We start from the raw sequence: 18,963 nt of genomic DNA, 5'->3' as shown, positions 1-18,963 counted from the left end.
ATAAAACAGTCTGTATTTTGTAAAACTCAATGAGAAAATAAACGGACACCTGACCTCATTCAAAAATGGAAGCACGCGTAGTAAAAAGTATTTGCGTTGTTATCAAGAAACATTTTGCATGAAAACAGAGTTTTTGTGCTTGATGGATAGATTCATATTGACATAAAAGGACTACATATGACCGAAAAAAAATGAAACAGCATTTTTAAGTTTGCACTTGCACCAGATTGCACAAACATAGCGCAATTTCCAAAACTAGGTACGAGCGTGCATGGGAATGAATGACAGACATTTTGTACGTTAACATCGTGGTTAGCCTCCTTACAGACTACTCGCGATAAATGAACTCAAATCGTACGTCATTTAATTAACGACTATAAAACATCAAACAAGTTTTTCTACACATTTAATAATGCACGTGGTTTTACCCAAATTTTTGACGTCATAAGAGCAGTTGGTTAAAAAAGACGAAAATGGAAGTGAAATTTCTTACTAAAGGGGATGCAATGCTCAGTTACTGTACAGTTTTTTCAATATATATATCATTATGGAGCTTGGAACAGCAAAGTGATACATTATTGCTTGTATTATACTACACTGATTTCTTTTATTGCTTACAGTACGCTAGCATTAAACTGAGTAAACCTTGGCAAAAAATAACAAACAATGAGATAGAAGAGGAAGATATAACAGTGACTAAGACATTGCCATACTTTACAACTCCACTATCACTGCTACCATTTCATGTTATATTTCATATTGGGCTAGATCGAGGCTTTTTTTATCAGTTCGTGTGTTGTCTGAGATTATTTTCAATGCACACACAGGGAAGGATACAAATTAAATGGGGACAAAGAGATACAAGACCTTCATTCAAAGGTAATACAAAGGTTTAGAATGCATTTCTTAGTATAAAAATCCTAAATATTTATAGCTTGCTTTTCCAGCGTCGCATAAAGTGTTGATTTGTGACAGAAATAATGACGACGACACAAAATCAACTCATAATGTAAGTATCAATGTATTAGACTCAATTTAACATATTTTTATACACAATGAGACTAGATATTTCTTTTTCAGTTTAAAACAGAATGCAACTGTCTCTGTCGATTAAAGACGTAAAGATGTTGAATCATTGAAAATCCATGTAGTAAAGCAGTACTCAAATATATAAAATTGATACGATATATTAAGATTCGTTGTAGAGCATGTTGAGTCATTTTAACAATAAAAAACATACTTTCATAGTTTAAATACGATACCTTATACGACAGTTTTAACAAAAATATGATCAAAACAGCAGAGCTTTAATGGCGTCACATCTGCTAACCTTACGCAACTGCAGCATGATCAATGGACTCAGTATATTCCTGCATTCTTCGCTCAAGCTCAGGTCGAAAGTGACGGATTAAACCCTTTAAAAAATCAGGAAATTCTTGAAATGTAAATTCTACTTCCAAGAAAACAAATTATAGAAAAATGCAATGATATGAGTACGTACCTGAGCAGGCCACGCTGCCCCATCTCCCAGGGCACATATAGTATGACCTTCAATCTGTTTACTTAATTCCTGAAAATAATTAAAAATTAATGAACATATAATGTCTTCATTTCACCTGATTTTTTGAGGAGTGATATATTTACCCATAGCATATCAATTTCGGATGGTTTCGCGTTTCCTTTCGCTAAAATAAATAAAGGAATTGTGCTAAAAATTGCTTTGATAAATGAAAAAAAAAACATTTGTATATATAATTTGAACATTTTTTACCAAATCTGTACAAAATTTTTGTCATCCAGCCTGTTCCTTCACGGCAAGGTGTACACTAAGGTATTAAATAAATCATCTAACTTTTTCTAACAATGTGCAAACTAAGCTATTAAATTATTGTCTAAGTAATACTTAACCCTCTGACAATGGGTACAATAAAGCATCATATACACACCTGACCACAGCTTTCGTGTTGGTAAAATGAGAGTAGACGAGCAATAGCTTTAACAATGTCAGTCTAGCATAAAAATTGTAAACTAATTATTTATGGTCATCATGATATCAAAAAGCCATTCTCTTAAAAATAGTTACATATTTAAACACACTAACAACACTGAATTACAGTAACGAAGTAATTAAAATGTGAGTTTCACATATTTATCTACTTTAGAAATTAACTTTCTTCAAATCTATTGTGAAACATTTTCAATTATATAAATGATTAAGAAGAAAAAACGCAGTGATATGGAAGTCCGATAGACTCCATTATCAAACCTGTTTATTCATGACAATGATAGCGGCTGTTCCTAATGCAGTCTGTGCTTCAACCAATGAATCAAAATCCATCAAAACTTCCTCGCAAACACTGTTAAAAGACATTTAGTACCTGAATATAAGCTGACATCATCTTTACATAGGTAAAAATCAATACTAACCTCTTCGGTATTAATGGAGTCGAACTTCCTCCTGGAATTACTGCAAGAAGGTTATCCCAACCACCTTTAGAAAGGATGCATTGATAAAAAAGACATGATATAAAAGAACAGGTAGGTACATAAATCAACAGAAAATGGATATATTTAAATAGAAATATATGTACCTAGTACACCTCCGGCATGCCTTTCAATCAAATCTTTCAAAGGGATTGACATTTCTTCTTCAACTGTAGTTGGATTATTTACATGACCAGAGATATTGAATAGCTAAAACACAGCAAAATTTCATATTTTTGTTTCAAATATAAAATTACACAGAAGTCATACAAGAATTAAGCTTCACACATGATATACCTTAGTGCCAGTGTTACGTGGTCTGCCAAATGAAGCAAACCAATCACCACCACGTCTACAAATGACCTGATAATATAACATAAATTATAGAAATTACAAAAGTGATGTTATTTATTATTTCTGTATCAATAAACCAAATCTTACTTACAGGTGCAACTGCAACAGTTTCAACATTAGCAACAGTTGTTGGGCAACCAAATAATCCTATAGTGTAGTGTTTTATATAATGTAAAATTATGTCCAAATAATACAAAACAAACATAATGATATGTAAGAACATACCAATATCTGCTGGAAATGGAGGCTTCAATCTTGGTTTGCCTTGTTTACCTTCAAGACTTTCTATTAATGCCTTTAAGGGAAATCATCAATGATAAAGAAACTTAAAAAACTTCATGTTAAATAGATTATTTATATTTTAATACTTATATTTTAATACCGTTTCCTCGCCACAAATGTAAGCACCAGCACCTCTATGCATGTATACATCAAAGTCAAAACCACTGTCACATGCATTCTTGCCAATAAAACCAGCTTTGTAAGCTTCATTAATGGCAACTTGCATATTAGATGCCTCATTGTAAAATTCACCACGAATATAAATATAAGCTGTAAAAATGAAATAAAACATGCCCATTAAGTACATCACAAACATTTATCATAAAAAAAATTAAATCAAGCACCAGCTCTTGCACCCATTGCAGCACCAGCAACAAGGCAGCCTTCAACCAGCTTGTGAGGATCATGTCTCATGATTTCGCGATCCTTGCATGTCCCTGGTTCACCCTCATCTGCATTCACAACCAGATACTTTGGCCTAGGAAGATTACAACTCAATAAATATCCCAGTAACATAAACAAGAGGAAGAAGAAAAGATGTTGTAAAAGAACAATACCGTCCATCAGACGGTCGATTCATAAAACCCCATTTCATACCACTAGGAAATCCTAAAAATAAAATAAATAATACTTTGTATTGACTATGACATGGCTACAAACATAAATATCTCTATATCCCTTTATATACCTGCACCACCTCTACCCCTCAATCCGGACTTTTTAACTTCATCAATGATCCAATTTGATCCCTTAAGAATGATTTCCTTTGTCTTGTACCAGTCACCCTAATACAGAAAAAATTCCATTCTCAATTTTTAATTTCAACCAGCATTTTATCATCCAGCAGTACATTTAATGTAATTATAAATTGTTACCCTGCTCAAAGCACCATTCAGTTTCCAGTCATGTCGACCATACAAGTTTGTAAATATACGATCTTCATCCTGCATAAAAATAACAAATTGAAACTTTATATTTGTTTCGTTAAGACATCAATTTGAAAGAGAGTACAAACAGTAAAGTCCAGCAACTAATACGTACATATATAACATTGCACTTGATGTTGATAAAAAACATGATGAAAAATAAAATAAAAAAATCAAATGAAAAATCGACAAGATACCTTCATATTTCCAAATGATTTTTTCTCCTAAAATAAAGGCTTTTTTATTAATTACAACAAATCAGAAGTTCTTGTTAGCTCCATAAACACAATTGCTGAATTGCATAAATGATTGCATAATAGATGAGTTTAAAAGTTTATATATTGTGAAAAAGACTACATGGAATGTTAATCAGTAAATGTTTGATTTCATTGGCTTAAATGCAATATTTTTTAAGTGAGCATACTTGAATCGGTGTATTTGACAGCAGTCGTAAACCAAGAAAACCAGGTCGGCCTGGAAAACGACAACACAGAAGAATTATATCTTAATTTGTGTACAAATAACATCACAAAGTTGTAATTCAACATTTTACCTGCGTTTAAAATGCTATTAGTTTTTATGAAGGAGTTTGCCACACTCATTTCAAGATTTTATTTCAGTGTTTGCTTTACTTTATTTGACAAAAATTCTACAACAAACAGTTCATCAATATTCCACATTCTCAATATGGCGAAGACAGGTTATAGCAGTCCAGTTATAAGTTATACTCGCACGGATCATCGGAAAAGGATGAAAAGACGTTGGGGTCTGAGTACGATTATAATGAAAATGTGAGGAAATATTACATCCACTGACATATATAATTCACCGGATATAGACATCTATACAAAGTATATGACATTAAATGACAGTAGCGATAAATTCTTCGTCACTTTAATGCTTGTCTTTCTTCCCGATCTTCATTTCTTCAAGTGGAACCTTTGAGTGGAGTTTTCAAGCAGGGCTAACACAATATCGAAAAATACATATGCCGAGAACAATAATTTTCTTTATGACAATGCGATTCAATGAAAAGGAACATAGCAGTACAAAACGAGCTTTTCAATTCATCCAAAGACCAAACTCTTTTTCATTGATATTAGTTGACTTTTTAAAGCGAAAACACCTAAAAAATGTAACAATAGAAAACCAAAAATGTCAAAACGCGTTTACTTGAATCGTACCCTATTAGCAAAAATTAGAGAAAAATAGCAACTAATAAGTCTTTATTCATATTTATTGAGCAAAAAAAAATAGTTTACATTATTTTCAAGTTTAGTTACACATACATACAGTTAGTACATACAATAGTCGAAAACATTCTTCTACAATCTCACGGAGAAGGGGCCACATTCTCCGTTGGTCCTTATACTATCTCTCGTGAATAACATTCCTAAGAGTACTCTTCTCACAATACTCCACATTTATATACAAAGTTTGCAGAGTACACTTTGATTTTTTCTTGCAAATCTCTCGTGGTGATTGCTTCCTCTATACTTTCGAAATCAGATTTCTCTTCCTAAAGGAAAGACGCTGGTAGTTATTTTTACACATCTTCAGCAACATCATGAACAGTTTCCACTAACTACTAAATGCCACGTGAGACAACGAGCTTACACACTGTCAACATGCTTGGAATCATTCTTGTTTTCATTTGTCCACAAGTCCTCATCCAAAACTCTCGAGCGTACGCTAGGTGCTTCAACTACGTTCAATTTCATCACGCCATCTTCAATCTGGCATCGTTTTTTCTCCACTCTCATGCTTGATTTTGTTACACTGTTGGAAGTTTCATTTTCAAATATTTCTTCTGCCTCAATCCTCGAATTATAATATCTGTCACAAATATTAGAGCATTGTTTAAGAACAAAATATGCAGATACAAAGTTATGGAGAAAAATAAAAACATCTCTAACATTGTCACGGATACTACAAGTGACGTAACAAAGTGTTGATGACTTTGATATCCATTTGTCAAAACAATCTTGAGAACACAAACAGAATGCAAAAAACATATATGAGTGAAAACTTGCTATGCACATATACAAGCAACAATTTCAGAGCTTGCTCCGTCAAAAACTAATTGAAAATTTAATCTGAGCTAGCGTAGTCAACTCCACCAACTCTTCAAGTTCATGGTCATGGCAACGACAAACTGTATGTATGAACAAGTACCAATTATATGGAGTAATTAGGTCGCTCAATCACAAATTTTCAGATAAATCAACTGCGCATGCGCAGTCTGCTTAAGCATGCACAGTCAACTTGACCAGCTGCACAAGTTCATGGTCATGGAAACGAACAACTGCATCTAATAGCACCAATTTTGAAGTAAATAGCATGCTTAGTAACAATTTAATAGAGAAATCATCTGCACATGCGCTAAAGCATGCGCACTCCACTCGACTAATTGTTCGTCGTCATGGCAACGACTAACTATATGTACTTGCACTACTTTTGTGGCATAATGTATATAAATATATATAAATATGTAGTGTTGGTGATTTATGAACATTAATTTGTGTGAAAATTAATGTGAAAATTCAAGCTTAAACAAAAAATTTAAAATGTAATTATAGAGAAAGAAATTAATATCACTCATATTTGGCTCTTGCTATGATGACATTCATGAGTATGTTTTAACTAGTCTTTAAAGCTTTATTTAGTGCACAAGAAACTTAAATTCATTTTAAATTTATTTCTTTGTTTTGCTATAGAAGAAATACTGGTGTTTGCAAAATATGCAAAGATGATGATGGTGAAGATGGGCTTGGATGCATTCCAGCTTTTAAAATATAGACTTTTCTTCTGTCCTCTCCAACTATTTTCATTGTCCATGCTAAAACCCTTGGCATGACATCACACAAATGTCTGCATTTACCATCTCAACATTAAATAAATTCGCAAGAAAACAGGCAAACAGTCATAAGTGTTTCAATGATTGTGTTGGATTTAGAAGAAGTAAATTTGAATGAGTAGCACTTAAAGCTTAGCACAAATTTGTCATAACGTCCTATCCATTTCCTTTATTCTGCTTGCTATACACTCTCAAGGCATGGTTGTAGTTTCTTAATTTAGATGCTTAACTAAAAAGTCAAATTTCATTGCAGTCAAAATACAAAAACAGTTAAAATAATAAAAATAAATAAGAAAAGGAGAATACATACCTGCTTTTGACGAGTGTAGAAAGTTTTCGTATTCAGCGATGAATTGTATAGCATGAACTCATACAACACGTATATCGTTTTTTGTTGACTCTTTAGTTTCTAGCATAATGCCACCTATAATCACAAAATGTCAATCTCAGATAAGTTTCTTATCTTTCAACATTTTAAAATATAAATCATTGGGATAATAATTGCAATTTTATCCCATTTTATCCACTACACTGACCACAATACATCGCAGACGCACCTCCCTATCCGCCTTGGATGAAATATTTCGCAGTGACTCTTTCTTTGTATTTTGTAGTTAAAAACTATGTTTATTTTGTAGGAATGGTTACTATAATTAATGGCGAAATTGTTCCAGACAATGACCCTAGAGCCAAGGCATACAGAGAGAGGAAAAGCAACCAAAATTCTCAATCGCAAACTCGAAATAGAAGCACGAATCAAAATGCGACAACTGATAGGGAATTTCAAAATGGCGGAAGAAACGAGAGGAATTCTCCAGTTACAGAGATAAATAACTATCTTGTGAATGCAGGAATGCCAAGATTAAATATGGGTGGCACCGTTATTGAACCGATATTTCTAATTGCTGCTCTTTTAGTTATTATATTTATGGGACCATCGGGAATATTAATAATTGGCATTGGATATTTTCTTTATGTACAATCAATACGTGCTGGACACTAATGAAAATAGAAGAAATAATTAAATGAAATATCATTTATGTTGCTGGTAAATTTAGTTCATGATTCTGGGTCATTCTACAACACTTCTTGTGTTTGAATTTAAGTCAAGTTTATTTTTTGTATCATTCACAACTCCATTCTTGAAGAAGCACCATAAATATCGAGATCTTTAAATTGTAGAAGCATGACATCGATTTCTTTTGCTGTTTGCATTCTTTTATTCTTTGTTTGCTGTGATTCATTATCAAGAAGGATATGAAATCGTTTTTTGATGTTATCTTTCAAATCATTAGCTTTTGATCTCATATTTCCATCAGCAACTGTTTCAATAACTTCTTGCATATTTGAAATCTCTTTATCAACATTAGCTTTGATCTCACTAGTTTTAGGTAAAACAATGTCGTCATGAAGATCGCTACCTTCATTGGCTTGTTCTTGAAGATTCTGTAAATATTTATCATTTAAAGTAAATCCTTCTGTTATATCATGTACATGCAACATCTTTTTTTTGACTTCTTCAATTTTTACGCCAAGATCTTCAACAAGTTGATTGGCGGTATCAATTGCTTCGCGTCTGGACGAGGCATCCTACAGGAAAGAACATATACGTAATTAAAATACGTTTATACAGTTGAAAAATTTTGCAGACCATTTTAAGATATGGTAAAGACTTTTTAACCTGAATTTCTTCAGCAGTAAGAGTTCTTTTAGAAGCCTCAGCGCGCATCTTTGCATCTTCCACGTTCATTACACGTACTTCAAATTCATTTCGTGTTTTTGAGTCAGTCAAAGTTGAGATATCGTCATCGGCACCTGAAAGTGTTTTTTGAAGTTCACTATCCACACTTATCAAGCTTTCAACAACGCTTTTCAACGCGTCATAAGAATGAGATATTTTCTGCGCCTTTTCATCGTGCGACAAGGCATTTCCCAAAAATGGTACGCTAGACAAACCAACGAAGAAAATTACGAAAATTTTTTTCATTTTTGCATTTAATAAATGAGGTTTTAAAAAATCAACAACGTAATTGGTTATTTGATCATTTATTTAAAGTTATAAAATATAAATAAAACATTATATACTCATATATCTTTATATATAAATATAACCTGTTTGTAAATGAGGTGTGATTTAATATCCATTGTCTGGTGGCTTGATTGTTTAAAGATCCCTTGGAATTGAAGAATACTTTCTCTTTTTTATTATCTTTAGCTTTATGAATGAGACAATACTTAACGCATCATTTGAAACATCTTTATTGTTCATGTATTTTTTATTTCACTAATTACAAAAAGACAGGCCTATTTTTCCATCAATGATTTTAGGAAAACGGGACAGCTGAATTTCAACTGGTTTCAACATGTACACCAATGTTAAAAACATTGCCACCAGAGTAAGGGGAATTTGCAACGTCTGACATAGCGTACAGTGGGAGACAATTTGTAGGTTTATTCATTGAAAAAAATAACAGAAAATATAATGTCAGAAATATTACTCATCTAATTTTCATCATCAGACATGGATAAAAGAAATGAAGTTGTTTTGCTGGCAGTTGTTCTTGCCACTTTATTTTGCTCAATTAACGAAGCAAACGAATTTTCAAAGGTGAAAAGTACTTACATTTATGAAATGATTTTTTGCGTAAACTTTGGAGTTCGTCAAAAGAGAGTGTGCTAATCATCTAAATAACTATAAGAATTTTAATAATTTAGGAAAATGAAAGTTCAGTACATCATAACAAGAAAAGTCACACTCAAAAATTTAATGAAAACCGGAAAGTAAAGAAAAACGGTAAAAGGGCAGAAGATGTACCTCAGGAGTCAAGACCAGAGCCAAGGTTTTCCAAATTACGTTTTTTCATTGTTTAAAAAATACAGTTCTGAGAGAGTAGCCACAAAAAGAAAAGATCATTGGTTAGAAGTGAAAAAAGTTAAATGGATCACGTTCAATTTTAACAGATTCTTTGTTTATTCAACTAATAGCTAACGATAACTATAAAGTTAGTATGTCCAAAGTCAATTGTAACCAGGTCAATATTCTCACGCTCAATAGTCTCTTGGTAAATACTTTCCTGGTCAATAGTTTCTATCTAAGTCAATCTTCTTCAGGTCAAAATTTTTGTGGAAATAATTTTAAGAATAACAGTTATTTGGTAGGAGACGTTTAGTGAAGATGATTCACTCGTTTTTGCCACAGTATTCCAGATCAAACAGCGCCAAAAATATCGACGTCTGGTGCAAACATGGATGTCGGACAAGTAAACATAGTTGGTCAAACAAAATCGTGCAATGGAGTTCTTCTTGAGCCTACTTTTGTTCTGACTACAGCATCTTGTGTTCATACTAACCACAAAGTTGATGCATTTGATACTATAACATTTACTGTTGGAATGGAAACAAAACCGGTCAAAAAGGTAAAACATAACAAGGCATGCAAACGCAGGAAAATATTTGATTTGCTTTCAAAAAGTTAAAAGATTGTTTTGTGTTTCTGTTTGTATTCAAACTAATCCTGCATTACAGGTGTTTCCCAATCCATATTGGCGTTTATCAGGAGAGAGAAAGTCGAACTTTGCTTTGCTTCAATTACAACAGCCAATGCCACACATTAATGCAGGACGCATTCCCTCAATAACGTGGAGCTCGTACAGACTCGAGGACCTGGGAGATAGTTTTATTGCTGACTTAAAATCATCTAGCTGCAACACAGCTTCCAAAAAAGCTCAAAACAGTGATGTCATAGATCACGTTCAAGACCAAGAGATAATACTGTCATGCGCGAACAAGGTATAGCAATAGTAGCAATAACCAGATTAATGAAAAACAAGTGACGAACAAATATTTCTTAGAAACAGTTTCAGTCAATAATATTTCTTAATTATGACAATACAATTTATTACTAAGGCAACATTTGATCAAGGAAGTCCAATATTTCAAATAAGAGACAACGCTCCAGTCATATATGGCGTGTATTTTGGAGACTGTACCGCTGGCTCATTAGATCGAGCAGTTAGCGGCTCCTGCGGTGCAAGAATTACAAAGAAAGTGTTCTTAGACTTCTGTAGGCACTCATTGAATGAAAATGTTCAATTGCCTGGTTGTGACAATAAAATTCTAAAACAAAGTATGTGCAAAGAAAGCGAATTTTTTGTTAACTTTTGTAGTAAAGCAGGCCATAAAATCTCTTCAAACTAAGTGTAAACAATATTCAATTATCAATAATCAAGCAATATTCAAATTTTCCTTTTCGACAGCACACACAAACTTTCCCACAACTGTATTCTCAAGAGAAGGATACGATGCCATGCTGCTACACAATCCAAAAGCAACAATTGTTCTCGCTTACCACAGTTCAGGTAAAGCATAAAATATTGACGTTTACGTCAAATTAATAAAAAGACTATTTTCACAATCTTGTTAGCATCCAAGCATTACCAAGATTTTCTCGAAGATATGGAAATTATTCAAACAATGAAGTCGGTGTATAAAAACTTTCAAATAGTCACAATTGACGTGAATATTTTACCCGTAAGAATAAAAAGTGTACCGTTTATTGAGTACAAGACGAAATCTAGTGACATGTTCTTGTCTTACAATGATCCATACGACTTCACATCGTTCAAGAAGTTTATGGACGCTTTTGGGTAAGAATGAAATAAAGTAGCTTTAATTTCTCAGATACATGTTATTTTCGATAAACGTCTTTTCTCTACAGAAAGGTTGGTGTTCCTCCCTCTGGAAGCACTTGTAAGTAAACTAAAATTTTGTACGTTTACCAGTACATGATTTAAGACGTAATTTTTTCTACAAGCATTTTTAGCAACTCTACAGGAAGAACTGATGTTAGATAACAAAGGAAAAGCTCAACAATCACTTGCTAGATCTCAAGATAATGTTCTAACAGTGAAATCATCGGGAGGAAAACGTCAGTTGCAATAATCAACTCCAATGCATAAATTTTCTGTAAGACCAATTCATGACCAACTGTAATTATTTAAAATTATAGAACCAAATACACCAAGCAAAATACAATGCGAAACAAAACATGGCTACTATCTTTCTCCGGATAAATTATGTACATGTATGCCAACTCATTTCGGCGATGGAAAATCGTGTAAAGGTAATAAATTGAACATCCATAAATGTCTGTAACCACATTCTCATGTTTCATTTCCTTTTCAGAGCTGCAATCCGTAATCCAAAGTAAGTGAGATTTGTGGGTAGATAATCCAGAACTAGATAACATATCTTTGATTCATAAAATAATTACAATATTTTTGTAACTAAGGTAACTGCCAGTTTTTCGTCAATGATAAACGTAAGAATTATCTTACAATTCTGAATGATGTTAAACGCAACACTTGGTGCGACAAGGAAATAAACATTCAAAGTAAAGTGACAGCAAACAAGAAAGTCAGTGGAAAACTACTCACATCAGACCATTGTTCTGATGCAATTAGAGAAATTATCAAATGTTCTAACGAGCATCGTTTGATTCTAAAGAAAAAGTCTTCAAACTGGAAAGAAGAAACTGATACGCAACGTCATAGTTTAGTAAATACAAAGTTGGGAAAGCCTCCTTCAACCTACTTAAGTAACTTTGAGCAAAACACTCCTCCTGGACCATTAACGATGCTTCCAAACACTCACTACTACAGTGTACAAGGAATAAGAAAATCAAAGGCTAATCCTTATTCTGTGTTATTTGACGGTAATAAAGGAATTCCTGTTTTAGTTGGATATAAAGTTAATAACACAAACATGAAAGGTATCGACTTAAATAAAATTTGGATGAAAAATAAATGGACTTTTATTGGTAAGTATATTCAAAAGCAGTTTGTTTTTGTTAGTGTATTATAAGTTTTTTTTCCAACTACTTTCTGGTCAGATACTTCTGCGTTCTCTTTTGAGAGCTAACAATGCCCGATCTTTTAGAGAAAACAGGTATGCGGGTTGGGAGAAACAAGATCTACATGAAGCGTAGCAACATAACACGACCAGAAGCAATGCAGGAAGGACAACTGAATATGAATCAAATGCATTCCTACAACGATGAATCAATGGATATTACCTTTAATCATCTCAACGCATTCCCCATTTATAGAGAATTTGCTCAAAAGGTCTGGAAGAAGTATCAAAGGAAGATGATATCATATGCAAAAACAAGATGCAGCACAAAGGATGAAAGTGCAGTTTTTAATGTTGTAAGTGGTTTATCTGACTATGAATTGACTGGTCAAGGTACCACTGCATTTCTGAAAGCGACAACATTCTGGCCTGTCGCTTATCCGGAAGGGATTTCTCAACCATTCCTCACTCCCAATCTCACTGACGGATTTACAAAATCAATAACTAAGCCAAAATCCGTCTGGACAATCGGCTGCTGTACATGGACAAAGAGTGGTGAGAAAAAGGCTGAAACAGTATCGTTCTGGGCAAATAATAAACCTCGTGGTATAGCAAAGCATGAAATACAGCCCAACTTGGAGATCCTGTCACGAAGACTACAGCCAAATAAACCTACTTTTCAGTTCTTCCCAGCCAATCCATTATGTGGCTTGGTGGAGAACCATCACACTTTAGAATACTAAATTTAATTCTCTTATTGAACCTTAATTTAAAGCTTTAATGTGATTGAATAAATTCAGTAAGAGCCTTCATTTCTATATAAATATAAGTATTTGTTTCAAAAGGAAAATTTTACATAGTGATTAAGATTTAGCTCACAAATGTTTGTATTGAGCTTTGTTTTATCAAGGTTATTTTTCATTAAAGATTTCAAATGTAAAACTTAGTGAGTATTCAAGTAAATACATATCTACCAACATACTTGTTTATGATTCGTCAACCAAAGTACAACGCCTTCGAAATTCTTGTCCATGAAGATGAAACCATTTATTGCCAACTACACATATGTGAATATGAACTAAGAATAGTGCGCATCATTGAGGTGTAAATTATCCCACCTACCCCATTTTATCCCTGAAAGTACCGGACATGCAGCGTGAAATGTAGAGTTATTCCCAACACCAGAAGTCTTTAGGTTATACCAAAAGACAACATCACCCTAAATATGAAGTTTGAACGATTTAATAAGCAACATATTTTATAGTTCATCGATAACTAAAAACGAATCAACCTTGCTCGGTTTAACGTGAATTTTCAATCGTGTAAATGCTGTACCACCACCATAAGGAATCGACGTTAACTATAAACAAAAAAATGGCTAAATAAATTCAGCGATAACTCATCAAATTCTATTCAAATTGACTCCCTTACATAAAGTAACATGGTTGCAATTCTATTTCCATTCACGTGATTTTCCAATGGTGAATTGGGATACTACATAATCATTAAATAAAGTCATAAATAATAAGAAATAAAAAAAGTTTTGTTAAATCATACTCCGTGATCATGGTGTTCTTCATATTGTCCACCCAATCCATAATTAGCCACCTAAATTTTAAGAAAACTTTGTTTTATAACATTGGGAAAAAAAATAGTTTGATGAACACTTCTATACTTGTAAATCCTCAGCAGTTGATGTCGACAGTCCAGACACTGCTTCTGCTCTTCTGTTAAAGATCTTTAAGGCACTTGCAGCTCTCTCAGGTATCCACGCACTGAATACAATAAAAATTTCTCATAAACAAAAGAATGAACGAATGAAAATGATGATTCTATTTGATACCTTTCACTTATCCTGTATGGGACCGTTTGCAACTCTCCTGTTCTTAAATCGAATGCTTTTGATCGCTCCAACTGGTAAAAATGAAAATTTAATGAAAAATAAAGCATAACGATGGTCTTACTTCAAGGTGATGAAAGATTCAATAATTGTTACGTACATGAGGTCTTGCAACATCTTTTATCGTCTCTATTTCTGAATCTCGAAGTATATCACGATATATAACAATTCTTGGTTTCACTAAAACAATTTCTTCTTTTGCTGGTTTAAGCCTCAGTAGTGGATGGTCCATTTTATAACGACACAACAATAAATTGTCGGATCCATAAGACTAAAAAGATTTTCAACATAAACAATGTCCGTTGTATTGTTATAACTAACTCAAACTTTCGCAGTTATCGGAAGTATTTGAAGTAAATATTTTTCAGAAGAAAATACTGTTTAAACCTTTCTTAATCTTTCCTCACGACATAGTCTGCTCAATGTTGTATTCACATATTTTTTCGTCAACATTCTGTCTTCTTCACCTTTAAGGTGTTGATAAGTTTTCACTAGACCAGTCTTCAACTCATCACCATATCGTCTAGCGTTCTCTAAAGCACGAGTATTGTTGGGATCTGAAATAATGACGTAATAAATAGGTGGCGTTCGATAAAAAACAATGACGTGCACAAGACTCACCGATTTCAATGAGCTCTGTAATATGTTGTAATGCTTTTTTAAGGTTTCCCCTCTAAAACAAAATAAAAAATCACATCACAGAAACCCAATTTAGTTCGGTATACCCTCCCAAGGACAAAACTTTATGGTACACTCTCCCCAGGACAACACTCACGGTATACCCTCCCCAGGACAACACTCACGGTATACTCTCCCCAGGACAACACTCACGGTATACCCTCCCCAGGACAACACTTTATGGTACACTCTCCCCAGGACAACACTTACTGTATATTCTGCCCAAGATGCATACTCAAGCAACAATTTCATGTCTATATTTCCTTTGTATGTAGTTCTCCTCACTCGTTTCAGAGCAACGTTCAACCAGCCAAGAGCGTGTTGATATCGACCAAAATACAGAGCAAACGATCCAACCTCAAAACAATCGTCAACATGAATTTCAACAGGAGCAGAAGTGCCTAAAGATGAAATTGATCAATAGGTGTTTAAATGACAGCTTTCTCCCACCTGGAAGAGGTTTGGTATGAAGAAGCCGATTAGATTAAATCTTTAAATTTAAGATGAACTTATATGTCATATGATATCCAAAAATCATTCATCATTCTTTCTGATTCAGACAAATACTACGACTAACCAGGAATATTTCCACTAGCCAAATCATCTGCAGTTATATTGTAAGTATCTTGTATCAGATAGATAGCTGATATTGATCCACGTAAATCTTCAACTGTGGGAAAAAACGGCTGGAAATCGTCCAATTGATTGTAGACATCTACATAGAAACAATAATGACCTACATTAAGACTCCGACAGACTAGAAAATGTCAATTTCCTGTTTTAATTGTAATTCCAATTAAAAATAATAAACATAAACATATTGAAACCACAGATTGGTGACTAGATACATGAAAAATTGAATGAAATTCGACAATCTACAACCAAAGACTTAATTTGGTAGTTTACCACAAAAGTAAGAAATGACAATGTTCATATATTCTTGTCATCTGGAAAGGAAAAACACAAAATTATCGTGTCATTTACCTTTGGAGTTATCGTTGTTAAGAAGATCTTTTAAACTATTCCATTGATAAACAAAACGTCTGAATAAGGCATAAACTTGAAGTGGATTAGAAAATATATCGGCAGTACTGCTTATATTTCTATCACCAAGAGAAAGTTTTATTCGTTCAACTATAGTCATCACTTCATTTGAAATCAATTTTTCTCTCGTAATGAACTTTTCTAATGAATCCACGAGTGTTTTCTCTATAAGAGCTAAATCTTCGACTCTCGTCATCGCAGTATAAACAGCGCCGTCAGTTTTGCTGATGCAAAACTGAAATATTAGCAGATAACAAAAAATAACGTTCATCGTGTTTACAAATAAATAACTATAAGTAAAGATTAAATCAACGATTTCTTGTCAAATATACTCGAAAACAATTACTCTTTCGAATGAAAAGGATTTAATACAAAATACATTTGATGATATATTTCAAAAGAACATAATACAACACTTTTTATGTAGTTAATTAAATAGAACAGGTGACAAAAAGATCATATGATATTAATCAACACGTGTTTCAATCAACGGCATTTAAACTTCGTTAATGCCAAATAAAACGTGATTCTAAAATTTAATTGATAAACCAAAATAGCCCATTCATTTATATGTTTACTACCTTTTTCATTCAAATAATCATTTTTTTCCTACTTTCAATAATTTCATGATCAAACACATACATTTGCTTGTAACTAAGAGAAGAATTTTTTAAAACACGCCACGTTGAATTAATTAAGTACCTGCTTGGAATGTTTTGAAACATTTGATGGTTTGCGATATAGAGTGTCAATATAATGTATATATTACAAAATATCTGATATTTGCCTGATGTAAAATTTGAGCTAGCAGTGTTCTATTGTCAAGAATCATAAATATTACAGATATTATTGATAATTGTCATTTGAATCAGTTATTAATTAGACCAATGACGAGACATTAAATGTAAAGACTTTAATTTAATTTAATCATGTTTCACTCTCTCAGTCTGCAACATAATTGATGGTGTTGGTGAAAAAGATTTCAAATATTCAAACATGTATTGCAAATATTGCAGACGCCACAACAATAATAAGCCCATAAAAAGAAGAAAACAGAGAGATACCAATAAATAAATGTTTGTTTCATCTGTAAGAGAACTTGACAAAGGTCCTTCATTGTAGTCAATATCATCTACTTTAACTGATCTGTTATAGTCCATTCCTAAACATGATAATTTAAAGTAATTATCTACACAAAGTAAATCAGTTGAATGTTTCATGCAAGCACTACCTGTATTTTCATGAATGAACTCTACAAGATCTTGAAAAGTTTTAGAACGGTTGAATCTAGCCACAGGTCGACCTTCTTGAAACAATATTATTGTAGGAACACCAACAATACCATATCTTGTGTTAAAACTATAAAATGAAAAACAAAGGCACACATAAGGATTATAAAAAATTCATGTGAGTGAGATTCTTATACAACAACATAAAAATTACCTGTTGTGATTATATGCATCAAATGCCAAAATTGGAATACCATAGAATGCTCTTCCAACAGCATTAAAAACTGGAGCAAATTGTGCTGAAAAGTAGCACCATTTTGCATAGAACAATACAATAGCACAACTCATTGATCTATTCATCTCCTCAAGCCACCAAATTAAACTGATCTTATCTTTAACAACAATCACCATTTGACTCGATATATTGTACTTTGCACAACCCCAAAAAGGTTGAGAAGTCTTTTTATTTAAGTCAGACTTAACTGCAGTGACATTGATAGACATATTGCCATGAAATTTAGCGTTAATTTTCTTTTCATTTTGTGGTTGAGAAACATTTACTGTTGATTCAGAAATATATTCTGTTCTTGAGATGAAGTTCGTTACTTTCTCAGACTTCTTCCAATAAGTAAACGCACGTTTTGTGAACTTTGTAGCGGACTTTTGACGCAATTTAAAAAATTCATTTTCATTGCTCATATTTGTTGATACATACATTTTACTAGCAATTGAAATATCATCAACAGCTTCAGCATCTAAAACGACATTGCATTAAACTCTATAGGGTCAATAATTTGCTATTACCGAAGCTAAAATTTAGGACGTTTTACCTTTGTTTGAAACAAAATTCTTCTTTGCAACTGTTGTCGAAAATGAAAAAAATACAAAAGAATTAAAAAGAAAAATTGCCAAGTCATACTTGACTTTGACATCCGCCATTTTGAATGCTCGCTCAGGAGCCTCAGGTTTTCATTTTTGTGTTGAGTTGCATAACGTTGGGTTGTGTAGTTGTGTAACGTTGCATAACCTTCGGTTGAACAATTGTCTAGGTTCATGATGCAAATTTTTCAAATGTGAAACAAGGGGAAAGGCAGTTCTTGTCAAACAGTATTTTACTAGGTAATAACAAGTCGAGACAAAATCACGTTAGCTGATATAACCGCCTAAGAAAAGTATTGACAATCCAGCTATTTCAACTTTGTTCAAAATTGTATTTCGTACAAACCCACGACGTCGAGAGCATTGACGAGTTATAAAATATTTCAATGCAATAAAATATTTCTATGAATGATAAACTCTTAAACAGTATAAACAATAAGATTTTATTTCTTTAATATTTCAGACAAAGCTGGCATAACT

The 18,963-nt window shown here is 33.0% G+C and overlaps 5 protein-coding genes and 1 long non-coding RNA gene across 10 annotated transcripts; 1 reads left to right on the top strand and 5 right to left on the bottom strand.

The window, feature by feature from the left end:
• Positions 1-1,005: 1,005 nt before the first annotated feature.
• On the bottom strand, positions 1,006-4,771 carry LOC124451996 (NADH dehydrogenase [ubiquinone] flavoprotein 1, mitochondrial-like). Its single transcript, XM_047002594.1, has 19 exons — positions 4,600-4,771; positions 4,471-4,520; positions 4,244-4,270; positions 3,996-4,064; positions 3,809-3,905; positions 3,678-3,729; positions 3,465-3,598; positions 3,221-3,390; positions 3,064-3,133; positions 2,930-2,985; positions 2,782-2,847; positions 2,592-2,694; positions 2,428-2,491; positions 2,267-2,357; positions 1,947-2,009; positions 1,772-1,826; positions 1,645-1,685; positions 1,502-1,570; positions 1,006-1,415 (listed from the first exon to the last, which is right to left on the bottom strand). Exons 1-19 carry the CDS (start codon positions 4,646-4,648, stop codon positions 1,332-1,334), a joined length of 1,410 nt encoding a protein of 469 aa, XP_046858550.1. The 5' UTR covers positions 4,649-4,771; the 3' UTR covers positions 1,006-1,331.
• A 494-nt stretch (positions 4,772-5,265) lies between these two features.
• Positions 5,266-7,441, bottom strand: LOC124453239. The gene is made up of 3 exons (XR_006951028.1): positions 7,214-7,441; positions 5,664-5,882; positions 5,266-5,565 (listed from the first exon to the last, which is right to left on the bottom strand). It is a non-coding gene; the product is annotated as an uncharacterized LOC124453239 (long non-coding RNA).
• A 368-nt stretch (positions 7,442-7,809) lies between these two features.
• LOC124458390 lies at positions 7,810-8,924 on the bottom strand. The gene is made up of 2 exons (XM_047008415.1): positions 8,585-8,924; positions 7,810-8,493 (listed from the first exon to the last, which is right to left on the bottom strand). Exons 1-2 carry the CDS (start codon positions 8,888-8,890, stop codon positions 8,032-8,034), a joined length of 768 nt encoding a protein of 255 aa, XP_046864371.1. The 5' UTR covers positions 8,891-8,924; the 3' UTR covers positions 7,810-8,031.
• A 130-nt stretch (positions 8,925-9,054) lies between these two features.
• On the top strand, positions 9,055-13,695 carry LOC124453471. 4 transcript variants are annotated; one of them, XM_047004303.1, is made up of 14 exons: positions 9,055-9,299; positions 9,423-9,511; positions 9,619-9,743; positions 10,103-10,319; positions 10,429-10,692; positions 10,810-11,029; positions 11,160-11,261; positions 11,327-11,549; positions 11,621-11,652; positions 11,717-11,830; positions 11,912-12,025; positions 12,088-12,108; positions 12,194-12,721; positions 12,841-13,695. In XM_047004303.1, exons 2-14 carry the CDS (start codon positions 9,425-9,427, stop codon positions 13,494-13,496), a joined length of 2,703 nt encoding a protein of 900 aa, XP_046860259.1. In that variant the 5' UTR covers positions 9,055-9,299; positions 9,423-9,424; the 3' UTR covers positions 13,497-13,695. The 4 variants fall into 4 exon arrangements, with proteins under 4 accessions (XP_046860259.1, XP_046860268.1, XP_046860252.1 ...); XM_047004296.1 differs by having other exon boundaries at positions 9,056-9,348; XM_047004312.1 differs by having other exon boundaries at positions 9,055-9,511; positions 11,726-11,830.
• On the bottom strand, positions 13,566-16,693 carry LOC124453503 (prolyl 4-hydroxylase subunit alpha-1-like). 2 transcript variants are annotated; one of them, XM_047004318.1, is made up of 13 exons: positions 16,316-16,693; positions 15,909-16,046; positions 15,542-15,732; positions 15,275-15,326; positions 15,041-15,210; positions 14,754-14,924; positions 14,597-14,667; positions 14,429-14,528; positions 14,311-14,361; positions 14,185-14,247; positions 14,045-14,113; positions 13,876-13,972; positions 13,566-13,810 (listed from the first exon to the last, which is right to left on the bottom strand). In XM_047004318.1, the coding sequence occupies exons 1-13, from the start codon at positions 16,644-16,646 to the stop codon at positions 13,740-13,742; spliced, it is 1,575 nt and encodes a 524-aa protein (XP_046860274.1). In that variant the 5' UTR covers positions 16,647-16,693; the 3' UTR covers positions 13,566-13,739. The 2 variants fall into 2 exon arrangements, with proteins under 2 accessions (XP_046860274.1, XP_046860275.1); XM_047004319.1 differs by having other exon boundaries at positions 15,041-15,186.
• A 58-nt stretch (positions 16,694-16,751) lies between these two features.
• Positions 16,752-18,582, bottom strand: LOC124453527. The gene is made up of 4 exons (XM_047004320.1): positions 18,435-18,582; positions 17,819-18,359; positions 17,607-17,734; positions 16,752-17,537 (listed from the first exon to the last, which is right to left on the bottom strand). The coding sequence occupies exons 1-4, from the start codon at positions 18,541-18,543 to the stop codon at positions 17,299-17,301; spliced, it is 1,017 nt and encodes a 338-aa protein (XP_046860276.1). The 5' UTR covers positions 18,544-18,582; the 3' UTR covers positions 16,752-17,298.
• Positions 18,583-18,963: the final 381 nt, after the last annotated feature.

This window comes from Xenia sp. Carnegie-2017, unplaced genomic scaffold (genome assembly GCF_021976095.1).
Source record: "Xenia sp. Carnegie-2017 unplaced genomic scaffold, XeniaSp_v1 HiC_scaffold_13, whole genome shotgun sequence".
NCBI lineage: Eukaryota > Metazoa > Cnidaria > Anthozoa > Malacalcyonacea > Xeniidae > Xenia > Xenia sp. Carnegie-2017.
The sequence above is the reverse complement of the archived record's forward strand: the minus strand, read 5'-3'. Positions and strand labels throughout refer to the sequence as shown.

Coding starts and splice junctions, on each gene's coding strand:
- LOC124451996 (XM_047002594.1), bottom strand. CDS start 4,648: ATGAGTGTGGCAAACTCCTTCATAAAAACTAATAGCATTTTAAACGCA. Junction 2,358..2,427: donor ACTCCATTAATACCGAAGAG/GTTAGTATTGAT, acceptor GTCTTTTAACAG/TGTTTGCGAGGAAGTTTTGA. Junction 2,010..2,266: donor TCATTGTCATGAATAAACAG/GTTTGATAATGG, acceptor TTTTTATGCTAG/ACTGACATTGTTAAAGCTAT.
- LOC124458390 (XM_047008415.1), bottom strand. CDS start 8,890: ATGAAAAAAATTTTCGTAATTTTCTTCGTTGGTTTGTCTAGCGTACCA. Junction 8,494..8,584: donor TTACTGCTGAAGAAATTCAG/GTTAAAAAGTCT, acceptor TCTTTCCTGTAG/GATGCCTCGTCCAGACGCGA.
- LOC124453471 (XM_047004303.1), top strand. CDS start 9,425: ATGGATAAAAGAAATGAAGTTGTTTTGCTGGCAGTTGTTCTTGCCACT. Junction 12,026..12,087: donor CGATGGAAAATCGTGTAAAG/GTAATAAATTGA, acceptor TTTCCTTTTCAG/AGCTGCAATCCGTAATCCAA. Junction 12,109..12,193: donor GCTGCAATCCGTAATCCAAA/GTAAGTGAGATT, acceptor TTTGTAACTAAG/GTAACTGCCAGTTTTTCGTC.
- LOC124453503 (XM_047004318.1), bottom strand. CDS start 16,646: ATGAACGTTATTTTTTGTTATCTGCTAATATTTCAGTTTTGCATCAGC. Junction 14,362..14,428: donor CAACTGCTGAGGATTTACAA/GTATAGAAGTGT, acceptor CTTAAAATTTAG/GTGGCTAATTATGGATTGGG. Junction 14,114..14,184: donor TTGCAACCATGTTACTTTAT/GTAAGGGAGTCA, acceptor TTTTGTTTATAG/TTAACGTCGATTCCTTATGG.
- LOC124453527 (XM_047004320.1), bottom strand. CDS start 18,543: ATGGCGGATGTCAAAGTCAAGTATGACTTGGCAATTTTTCTTTTTAAT. Junction 18,360..18,434: donor GAATTTTGTTTCAAACAAAG/GTAAAACGTCCT, acceptor ATGTCGTTTTAG/ATGCTGAAGCTGTTGATGAT. Junction 17,735..17,818: donor GATGCATATAATCACAACAG/GTAATTTTTATG, acceptor TTCATTTTATAG/TTTTAACACAAGATATGGTA.